Source organism: Periplaneta americana, chromosome 10 (assembly GCF_040183065.1).
Source record: "Periplaneta americana isolate PAMFEO1 chromosome 10, P.americana_PAMFEO1_priV1, whole genome shotgun sequence".
NCBI classification, from domain to species: Eukaryota; Metazoa; Arthropoda; class Insecta; order Blattodea; family Blattidae; genus Periplaneta; species Periplaneta americana.
In genome coordinates, this window is record NC_091126.1 from 8,772,307 (window position 1) to 8,784,885 (window position 12,579).

Consider the following 12,579-nt stretch of genomic DNA (forward strand, 5'->3'; position numbering starts at 1 on the left):
TAATTGGCAGATTGCTCGATAATTAAAGCAGTACTGAAGAATCTAGAATTATCCCGTCCGCGAGCCTTGAATCCTTGTGTTTGTTGACACTTCGTATTGCGTTGACCTTGACATCCCTCGTATTCGCTGCATCCAAACCAATTCACCCGCAATTTTCCGTGTAGAAACGAGAAACAGTAAATATTCTCCTCCTTCATTCCTTCCTAGAAACGAGACGGTCTGCGCCAACGGAGGTCTGTCACGCTACACACCAATAATCCGTAATTCGTGAGCAATTTGCAGTGAAATCAAAACGAAGGAGTTCAGTTCTGGCGCCAGTGACTCTGTGACCATGGGAGCACAAGTTTCGCAGAAGTAAACACTACAGCTTCTCAGGCAAGTACCAATTTTCAACATGGATAAAAGATCCAGGATGATAATTATAATTATAACAGTTTGCTAATTAAAACAAAATTATGTTCCTTAAAATATCGTTAGATATAAAGTCTGTTTCATATTAAATAATTTTCGTGCTCGAAAGAACGTTATCAGTGTTTAGACTTCGAAGTTGAGGCACATAAACTCTGAAGTTACGTGCACACAGGATAAAGCAATGTTTACAGATCAGCTGCCAAGGTAGTCCTCTCCCATCATACACATACCTTATCAGTTCGAGATTTTGTAATATAGGCCGAGCAAATAAATAAATAAACTTTCGCCTGAAGGACAAATGTAAATATTATGTTGGCCAGAATAAAATATATTATCGTCTCTCAAGTGTAGAGACATAACATTTTCTTAGACCTATGAAGGTTTAAACAGATCAATACTGTTTAAAAGGATAATTTATTATTATTATTATTATTATTATTATTATTATTATTATTATTGTTGTTGTTGTTATTAGTCCACGCCTGTGGAGTAACGGTCAGCGCGTTTGGCCGCGAAACTTGGTGGCCTGGGTTCTAATCCCGGTCGGGGCAAGTTACCTGGTTGAGGTTTTTTCCAGGGTTTTCCCTCAACCCAATACGAGAAAATGCTGGGTAACTTTCGGTGCTGGACCCCGGACTCATTTCACCTAGATGTTGATACAGCGTCGTAAAATAACCCAATAAAATAAAAATTATTATTATTATTATTATTATTATTATTATTATTATTATTATTATTATTATTATTATTATCAGAACATATAACATTTTTAATTAAAAGAAACGATATAAATAAAGCAATTGTATAGTTTAAATACTGTAGCACAAATAAACTTGTCTTAAAATAATAACTTTACTATCAAAGACACAACATTTAGATATACATTTATAAAATAATATAATCTATTTGCTACAAATCTAAACTCGTGTTCAGAGGAAAATTGAGCATTATAGAACATACCTTAGCAAGTTATTAGGAAGAAAGACAGATAATATTATATTTAAAATTGTAATAACTCAAATATTGTTTTTAGTAAGAATTTAGTATTAGTAGGAAGTCAAAATGAAAGTTTTGTAGTTTAATTTGATAATAAACTGAGAGTGAAATTAATTATAATAAAGTATCACTAAATCACAAGATATTTATTTTTTTATTTAGCTCTATTGACGGGCTCTAGTTTTCACAAACTGCAGAAAGCAAAGACCATTTGACCAATTGGTGGTACGGTTGTTTTTCATCCATGAAGCCAACATATTCTCTTTCCTGGTTGGCTCTTTCAACAAACCCCTGATTCTGGCTGTGCTGTGGTCTCCGACAAATGATTTTTAACACTCTGGTCAGTATATAAATAGCTCCTCTAGAACAGAATTTGCAGTCTCCTTCATTATCAGTGTAAGATATAGGGAGCAACATATGTCAATTAGTTGAAAGATAATCTCTTCAGCTCTCTTGCTACGAAGCTCTCGCAGTAAGATGGTTTTGATACACCATAATGAACTCGAACTCCATGTTAGTTTGAGATTGCATGTCAATTAGCGGCTGTTCAGTTCGGAGTGAAGAATGGACTTAGAAACCAAGAAACCATGCCTTTCTTTTTTTTTTTTGTTGACATGTTTCGTACGTCGATAAGGAAAGTGTTGATCATTTCATTGTTGCGCGCTTTCAAAAACATTGAATATTTCCTCGACTGGTGAATAATACTTTACAGGTTCACCCGTGGAAATTAACTCCACCAATTTCAAGAACTTAAAATATTTTCATTCTTCGGTAATACAAAGACGTTTTCTTTATGGCAACGTTATCTTCTTCAACCTCCGCATAAAGCTTGCCATATGCATCTCTTTTTATTATGTTACAGTGGGTTTCTTTCTTTTCCAAAACTTAGTAATTTCTCGAGGCAACACAATTTCCAAGTACCCGATAAATAATCAGATTGCATTTCATCACTCGCTGTGGATGAACGTGATATACCTATTCACAATTTCATTATGCGAGTAGTTATATACATTCTTAGCGAGCGCACTTCGTCGTACTAGTCAACGGAAAATGAATAATAATTATCCAATCTTCATCTTACGATGTTTGGATGACGTATATGCGTCCGTTGATGTGACATAATAGTATTTAATTCAATAATTATCCTGTGCAAGATTAATCCAGTCTCTATCATCATATCCCATCTCCCTCAAATCCATTTTAATATTATCCTCCCATCTACGTCTCGGCCTCCCCAAAGGTATATTTCCCTCCGGCCTCCCAACTAACACTCTATATGCCTTTCTGGATACGCCCATACGTGCTACATGCCCTGCCCATGTCAAACGTCTGGATTTAATGCTCCTAATTATGTCAGGTGAAGAATATAATGCGTGCAACTTTCTCCATTCTCCTGTAACTTCATCCCTCTTAGCCCCAAATAATTTCCCTAAGAACCTTATTCGCGTTTTGACGGATTTCACGTTTTGACCATAACGTATACAAGGAGGAACATAAGTAACCGTATTCCTAAGAATTGGATAATGTTATCATTATTACAACTCGGGCATACTTGGAATACCAGTAGGTGACATTTCATGTGTAATGACAACAATAAAAAAAAGGTTAGTTGCAGTAAACTGGCTAAAAAATCACGCCAATTTAACAAAGAATTCATGGCAGGTACACATCAAAAAGAGTGTTGCATCACGTCTCTAAATATCGTTAGCATTCTCCTATATTGACTGCTTACGTGTACACATCAGTCCCTTGAACTATCTCTAAGCATAAACAAACCTGCACTGCACACTGCCTTTCGAAAACAAAACAACATGAAAGCATAAGGAGAATATCAGTTGAAGTCGTAACATTGGGAAGACTTGTTCTGATCACTGTGTGGACGTTACTCACTTACTGCTATGGCAAGAAGACAAATCCCGACATTTGACCGTGTCCGAATACTCACACTGTCAGAAAGGATTGTCGTCGAGGGAAGTTGCTAGACGTTTACTCGTGAATCAAAGCGATGTGGTACGGACTTGGAATCGTTATAGAAATACAGGTAGGCCTATTGGTGATGACTTGCTTCGCTCGGGTCGTCCACGGGCTACAATTGCAGCCGATGATCGTTATCTGAGAATTTTGACTCAAAGAAATCGCACGATCAAAGCTACAGGTTTGAATAATAATAATTTCTTGGAGGCCACAGGGCGTTGTGTATCTAACCAAACTGTAAGAAACAGATAGCATAATGCTGATCTTCATTCGAGACGACTATGGAGCAGTAGCGGCCGGTGATCGAAATCCTCGGTGAGGCCAGATGCAACTAGTTCAAGTGCCTCCGATAGGAAATGTTTACTTATGGTTATTATTATTATTATTATTATTATTATTATTATTATTATTATTATTAGTCTATTATTACTATTAATGGGAAATAATAAGTTCACTCACCAAATAAGCTGTTATGCTGTGAGTTTCAGTGATTGTTTCAGTGTGATGAAGCAACCCATATTATGTGTTGAAAATCCCCTTTCTTTCTTTTCTTTTTATTTTTTCCCTTGACAGCAACGAACAAGGCCAACAGAGAAGTTTATTTTGCACCACATTACCACTTAACCATTTATGTTCCCCATACCAGGATGCAATAGAAACTCGCGTTTTAAGATTATCTGTCAGAAAAATTGTCAGCAATGTCGTAGGTATCTCGATAGACTCTCTCTTTATTTAAAACTTCCTTTCTTTCAATATTATTTCTTCTCGAAAAAGGACACTCTAACAATGAATTAACTATACCAGCATTATTTCTCGCATTTGTTTCTGTTTATATTTTTCCGAAATACATAACAACATTGGCCCAGATTCACTACTGTACTACGAAGTACACTAGTATACAACACCCTCGCTTAAGTCATAAACAAAGACATAACGGGAGAGAATAGTGTGGGTCTCTGCCTGCCAAAGAGCTGGCATTTTTGTTATTTATGGCCTATTTAGGAAGACAAGTCACCACTGCTATTCCCACCCCACTCTACCCTTGAGGCCGGCCCATGAATGGGAGAAGTGAAACCTGACCAGGCCACGAGGCCAGACGAATTGTGCCTCAGATGCAATCTTTTAAGCGCAAGCTCAAAGCCCGCGAAAATACAGGACATTCAGAACCAGACCCGGCACGAGCGATCCTGGCCTCAGGAACAAATTTTACTGCAAAACAGATCTATAAACATCACAAGCCAGACCCGGCATGAGCGATCCTGGCCTCAGGAGCAAATTTTACTGCAAAACAGATCTATATACATCACAAAGTTTTAAAATGCTTCTACAGCGATATATGCTACATTCAAATAACTAATACATTATATATAAACACAAAATTTGATTTCAGTTAAGCCAAGTGGCTGAGGCCCGGCCTCACTTGCCTCAGTCAATCAGCCGCCACTGCTATGGAGTGCTCTGTTTCGTACATCTAGACATCATGGAGTACGTTACAGATGGACAATGGATCATGCAGAATGGACTGTTGAGAACTGGCGCAAAGTGCTGTTCACTACTGAAACTCGCACATGTCTTCTGCCTGACGATGGTCGGCAACGTGAATCAGGAAATGCTGCACGTCTGAGACACGCTGCACGAGTACAGGATGGAGGCTCAGTGATGTTTTGGGATGACATTACATGGGGTCACCACACGCCTCTCCTGATCATTGAGGGCAACCTCAATGCTCTACAATACAGGAACGACATTCTCCGCCCTATAGTGTTACCGTATCGGAAAAGACTTCCTCGTCATAGACGACAATTCTCACGTCCATCGTGCAGGCATTGTCAATGATGATATCGTCCGACTGGAATGGTCAGCTTGTTTCCCAGACATGAACTCTATTGATCATGTCTGAGATCGTTTAAAACAAGCTGTCTTGACCGACCACGCAATCGGAGAGATCTATGCAGAATTACCATTGAAGAATGGGACAATTTGGACCAACAGTGGCTTAATGAACTGATGGATGGTATGCCAAGAAGAATCCAAGCATGTCTCAATGCAAGGCGAGGAACTACTTAGTATTAAACTCATTGGATTGATTTGTTCAAGTTTACATTGAGAGAATAAAGTTCTGTTTTTTGTTTACATTACGATCTGTTTTCCATTTAATGAGAGATGTGTTCCATTTTCACATATCACTTCCAATTTTGTGACAAGTGCATTGTAAGTTTTAGTTCATAGGTGATGAAAAACTTTTTGATCTGTGTAGAGTAGTTGTTAGATTAAAGAGCGCCTAGTTGCGAGTGTTTTGGTGCACGAAAAATCGTACACAGACAGACAATACGACAAAATATGACGTAGTTCGGAGATTTTGTGTCACCTCCAAGAAAAACAGGACTATAGCCTGGGAAAAGCGAACGTTTAGTTTTGGCAGCGTCAAAAATCTATGGAAGTGGTTGACCAGTCAAGAGATTGATTTCATATGCTAGAGTTACCGAATCCATCGAATGATTACATCGTAAATCTACTTGAAAGCGAGCTTCAGAACTCTGAGTACCACGTTCAAGAATGCGTCGTCACACGGAGAAGGATTTATTGGTGAAGCATTACTAGCTGATTTAGTCAGTGGATTTAGTTGACATGAAGACGTAGGGAAGCATAATCTTTATTGCTTCAGCAGTTCTCTACCCTCGAAAAAATGTCAGCCTTACAGATGAATGTGCGATTTACCGCAGCATGAGCAAACGCAATGTTTTTTCTTTGAAAAGGAAAATTCACACTTCACGTTAGGGTTGGAACACAGTCACATGTGTGATTTGGTGATATTTTTAAGGGCCTGTTAGCGAAACTTCATATCTGGAAATACGTCGAACTTGGTTAATAAGCCTACACCGCCAATGACTGAAAACGGAGTTATGAATTGGATATGGTTTCAGCACGACGCGATGGTGTGCCGGTCCATTTCCGCTAACTTTTTGTGACTTCTTAAACGCAAGCTTCCCAGAAGGCGGATTGGCAGTGTACTGTATGTCCAACATCACCGTCACCATTACCATATCCTCCATGAAGTCTCGATTTGACACTCCAGACAATAACCTGTGGGAATATATCAAAGAGATAGTGGCTGCAAATTCAAAATGGTCCTACGTTTCAACAAAATATTATTATTATTATTATTATTATTATTATTATTATTATTATTATTATTATTATTATTATTATTGTTATTATTATTATTAAACTTCAAGGAACTCGAACTGTTTATTTCTTTAATTACTAAATCGTTTCAGAAAATGGTATACCTTGTAGCGTCATAATCTACACAAATGTAATATAGAATGCCATGAGGTTTGCTTCGTGAATTACAAAAGGAAATTATAGACGGTCTCGGGTATCGAGCCACAAACATTCTAAATTGGAGTCAACACGCTATTCCACGGTTAGCTCGATAGATCGTCATGATAAGAGGAAAAAGGAAAAATATTTCCTACCCTCTTTCTCTCTCTTTATTGAATCGAATCATTGATGACGATGCATATGAAGTGCGCGTACTGCCGTGTGGTGTTGATTCGGGCAATGTTTTTACGCAGGACGATAGAAGTTGCTCTGCACGCTAAAGAGCGTGTTGGTTGTATTTCTCTTATTGTTAGAAGGTCGCTGTCAGTGTCGCCAATAGTTGGAAAGTGTAGTGATTATAGTTTCACGTATCTTCACGTATTGCTCTTCTTACAACACACTTACTCTGCACCGAGTAAAATAAAGACTAATTCTTCTCAAATATCAAAAGTAATATAAAGTGTCACGGGAATAGCAACAGCTTTGTTTTCTGTGAATGCTTAGTTTTCAGGGTGGCACCATTTCGAGAGCTTGTGCATCGTGTTATGTCGACAATGACGAGTAACATTACGCACGTGTATTGAATGTGACGGACATCTAAAAATACCATCTGGTGCAGGCTGTAAATTCGTGTGACATATTATGGGGTATCAGTGTTGTTATTGATGAATTTCGATTCTTGATTATGTAATTTTTTAGTATTCTATGGTTGATAGTTCTCTTTCTTTCCCCCAGCGGCAGCAAGGAGGGGAGTGGAAAATTGGGTAAGTCTTGCAGTTCAGTCACAATGAAGAAAAGAACAAAGGAACTCTGAGTCACTGTTCTAAGTTTTATAAATAAATGAACTGTTTTAACTGCATAGAGCGTCCTGCAATTTCAGACTTACGTTAACAAGTGCTAGTCTCTAAAAGAGAAAGAGAGAGCTGCTGTCACTATATACCGCATGTAGCCAGATTACTTTTAATAACGGCTCGATAACTCCGAGGTCAAAACAGCGAAGATGTTTGGCTCGCATGAATAATGTACGAATGTGTGCTTCAAGCATTATAGTTGTATATGCAGTGTAGTTACATTCAACCTCCTGACATGCAATGCAACATTAAATAATAATACAATTTCCATTTTCTTCGAGTCTAAGAAGGTAAGAATAATGTTAGTGTTATCCAGTAGTTTTAATTTGCGTGAATTATTACAGGAATTGTGAATTCCTCAGAACATTCATTTGCGTAAAAACGTGAGGTGTAAACCATGTTCAATTTTGGAAATTTTCTTGCGGGAGGACATGAATCTATTGAAAATGTCAAATTCATAATGCATAAAATTAATATGTTGAAAAATTCTGCCACCAATATTATTAAAGTTCATTTTCAAACTGTGTGCTATTTTAAACCCTGGAATTATATGCTGAGAAAAATGTGCTCCACAACTCAATATCTGAGGGATCTATTGGGATAGCGAGCTAGCCTATATCGTTGTAAAATGTGACTGACAACTTTATACTGTGTTCCTAGATTTGTGTCGAGTGACTACTTGTAGAATATACATGTATTTTTCATTCTTATTTATTGTAAACTAAATGATTAACATTGAAAATGCGTATAAAATTTTCACCGTACCGATTAGGCCTATTTATTTCCTTACTACTAATGTATAATAAAGACTTTGTTCACTTCACCTTAGAAATACATTTTTATGAAATTATCCCATCGAAGAGAACAGATTTGAATTACTGTAAAAATAAAAGATGAGTCGAAGTTATCCATATACAAAAACTGAAGTTTTTATTTGTATGTACGCGCACACATACACTCGCAAACTATATCAGCATCATGTTCACGTAGTCTACACACGAATTTAGACCGACAGACTTTGAATGGCAACTTTTGTCCAAAATATTATTATTATTATTATTATTATTATTATTATTATTAGCATGGGGCCCCCGACAACTGCCCAATGTACTCATATGTTAAGACGGCACTGGACTGCCCCTCTTTGAAAGGAAGACACGCATCCTCTCTCTTCATTTGAACCGCGAAAACATTCAATACAAAAGTCAATCACTACAGCATATTATTTTAATAATAGCACAATCTACTACAAATTTGTCAAATTTTTAAATAACATTAATTCTCCATTATGATTGTCCATTATATGTAGTCTACTGTTTTTTTAAACAGCATATATATATATATATATATATATATATATATATATAAGATTTTTTGACAGCAGACTAGATGAAAAAGCTTCTCAACCGAATAATAACAGACATTTCCCATATTTATTCTGCGTTTAATTTCCTTCCTTGTGTCATTTATATTTGTTACTGTTACTCCAATATATCTAAATTTGTCCACCTCTTCGAAGGATATATCTCCAATATTTATATTTCCATTTCGTACAATATTCTGGTCACGAGACATAATCATATACTTTGTATTTTCGAGATTTACTCCAAAACCTATGTCTTTACTTGCTTCAAGTAAAATTCTCGTGTTTTCCCTAATCGTTTGTGGATTTTCTCCTAACATATTCACGTCATCCGCATAGACAAGAAGCTGATGTAACCCGTTCAATTCCAAACCCTCTCTGTTATCCTGAACTTTCCTAATGGCATATTCTAGAGCGAAGTTAAAAAAATAAAGGTGATAGTGCATCTCCTTTCTTTAGCCCGCAGTGAATTGGAAAAGTATGCATATACATATATATATCATGGTAAAATAGGATTCAATAAAGTTGAATACCTATTCAATAAAAAATGCTGGTCTGAAATGTAGACACTTCCACTTTTTTTTTATAAAAAAAACGATTATTTTACTCATTATTCATTCTGAGGCTCGAATACTTTAACACATATATGCCTAAAATTTTTCATTACAGACCTAAATCAGCAGTAAATATTACGTACTTTATACTTAACTGATAAGTTATATATTTCTTCAGTAGCTTATGAGTACATTTCTTTTTAAGAGGCGCAGGTGCTGTGTCCACAAATTAATATTAATATCGAAATCGACTTACATCTCACATCACTATTGACTTTCTTGTTCTATATTATTAAGATCGTTGTGAAAATTTATAAGCTTTTAATCGAGACATTATATAAGTAATCAAATTGTGAAGTTCCAAATGCTCGAAACGATATTGTAACCTAATTTTACATGAAGAAAAATTAACATGTATGTGATAAATTAATGGTACTATATATATTGAAATGTCTTACTTAGCGTACTACTTACAGTAGATCGAAACAGTGATAATTCGATATGAATAGGCCTACTCTTTTAGTAGGCTATTTTACGACGCTTTATCAACATCTTAGGTTATTTAGCGTCTGAATCAGATGAAGGTGATAATGCCGGTGAAATGAGTCCGGGGTCCAGTACCGATAATTAGCCAGCATTTACTCGTAGGAAAACCCCGGAAAAAACCTCAACCAAGCAACTTGCCGCGACCGGGAACCGAACCCGAGCCACCTGGTTTCGCGGCTAGACGCGCTAACCGTTACTCCACAGGTGTGGACGAATAGGCCTTCTTCAGAGAAACTTCTAAACTTCCTTGTGAACATTGGTGTCACCTAACCAATTTTCCAGAAATTCGCGTACATTATATTTAATTGCTTATATATTATATTTTAATGGAGAGGTGAGGGGAGAAACATTATCTTCCCGGGAATTAATCATTCCAATTATTCAGAGGGATGTAGAACTTCAGGACAGCAATACACCCAGATCTCTTGGTGATTCGTACACTTTGCGTTAGGAGTATATCGGACAAACGTGAACAATTTTACGTGACTTTTCTGTTACTAATGACAGATGAATTAATGCATGTCAATAATGTGCGACACACTAGGCATTCAGTTGACGTGAAAAATCTTAATTGTCTGTAGCATTGAATAACATAAACGGTGGCTCAATAATGAAATTATGGTGAACCTGGGTACTGAAAATGTGACAAATCAATACTGTGGTCGTTCGATAGCACTAGCAAGTTACAGGAGATATTTCGGTTGCACTTGCACACATAAACTTTCTGATAGTATGCATTTCCATTATCGGAAGCAGAACCTGCGCTTTGTGTTCCAAGAATTCTGTTTGTGTAGTGAAGTGTTGGACGGTAGAGGAAGAGTAAAGCTCGATTCACATTATAGGTCACATCAACGTCACGGACCATCACCGTCACCGTCATATCCAATTCAAACTCATTCATATTTAACTGCAAGTGACCGTCAGTTTGCCGCCATCAAGACTGTAGGAACTGTGCTCTCGAACGATGCCGATATTTAGCAAACATAAACTTGCGATGATTGCTGTTTTGTTGGACGGAGAAGAGGCCGCAAGAAGAAAACGAAACTGAATATGGATGAAAGAAATGCTCAGAAAGAGGAAGAATATAGGTGAAAATCATACACTATGCCGACAGTTGGAGGATGATGAAAGTTGCTGCTATAAGTATTTTAGAATGTCAAAATATTAGTTTTATATTTTGCTTCAAAAAATAGAAATACAAATACAAAAACAAAACAACATTTAGAGAAGAAATTTCAGCAAAAGAAAAGTTGATGGTTTGTTTAAAGTAAGTCCTTCTAGATTGTAGTCTAAACAATGAAATGGAAAAGCAATTATGTCAATTAAAACTAATTATTGTTTGCCATTCCTTGCATAAAATCACTCACAGGAAAACGTTAATCATTTCACAGGGGAAAATTGTTAATAGTAGGTTAGGACTTATGATATTCCTGACACGTGTGATGGTGTAGGCGACGGTGTTTGCATAGTTGTCAGATCATGTGACGTAGTTGAGGTCGTCCGATAAATAACCCGATCTGTTTGCAGCTGATTGTGTTGCAGGATGGGATGCTGATAGTGAGCTGATGGTGCTGATAATGAAGCTGAAGAAATCGAAGGCTGATCATTGCTTTGGGACTGGAACATCCTTTCTTGAATTTCTTCGTATTCAAGATTATAAATTATATTGAAAACTTTTGATTTTGCCAGATTTTGTCTTAATGGTGAAAATTGTTTCACTGTGGCAGCTATGCCGTTGAAAAATGCATCTATTGGGTCCGCACTGCAGGTAGACGTCAATAGCTTTTCTTTTTCATTGTTTTCTAATAAATATTTCATAACGAGAGATGACGCCGTTTCCTTCTCCTGCACCTTTTTTTTTTTGGACGCCTTTGTGACTCTGTAACTAGAGGATCAGACAGTGTTCTTGCTTCTGGCAGTACTGATTTTCTTAAGTCCTGTGGATGTGAAGCAGCAATCTCTGCAGTCTCTTCATCTGTATCATTGTTCAAACTTTCTTCTTCTCCTTGATTGTTCGAATCGTCACTGACTTGAGGTTCAACGTTTCCTATAGTTTCTCTTTCTTTAATAAACGGGATCAGAAATAACATATAATCTTCATATTTCCATACTTTTTTTCGGTGTTGGTTGCCTGTCCACTCTTAGTCTTCCTCTTTTTTAATGCATTTCTAAACTGATCCCTTAATGAAATCCACCTCACTTCGCATTCTGGACCTGAAAGATTGAAATGTATAACAAAAAATAGAAATAATTTCCTTTGAAGGATACTGAGATACTGTATATGTAAATTAATATTAAATTTATACATTTTGTCTCAAAATAATGTAATGATACATAGGTCATGTTATATATATATATATATATATATATATATATATATATATATATGTATGTGTGTGTGTGTGTGTGTGTGTGTGTGTGTGTGCGTGCGTGCGTGTGTGTGTGTGATGCTGTGCTGTGCTGTGCCGTGCCGCTGGGGAATTCACGCTAACAGTCCGTCCACGTCACATCAAAACATTCTCCTCGAAAATCCCAGACGGACCGTGCCGTTGATGGTCCG

The 12,579-nt window shown here is 36.8% G+C and overlaps 1 protein-coding gene across 5 annotated transcripts in view; it reads left to right on the plus strand.

The window, feature by feature from the left end:
- Positions 1 to 209: 209 nt before the first annotated feature.
- Positions 210 to 12,579, plus strand: part of LOC138707424 (ninjurin-A-like) — a 38,023-nt gene continuing 25,653 nt past the window's right edge. Inside the window, exons 1-2 of one of the 5 annotated variants that reach the window (XM_069836822.1) lie at positions 7,057 to 7,352; positions 7,441 to 7,469. In XM_069836822.1, the coding sequence (XP_069692923.1) occupies positions 7,348 to 7,352; positions 7,441 to 7,469 (34 nt within the window). In that variant the 5' untranslated portion in view covers positions 7,057 to 7,347. The other 4 variants (XM_069836825.1, XM_069836828.1, XM_069836826.1 and 1 more) reach the window with 4 other exon arrangements.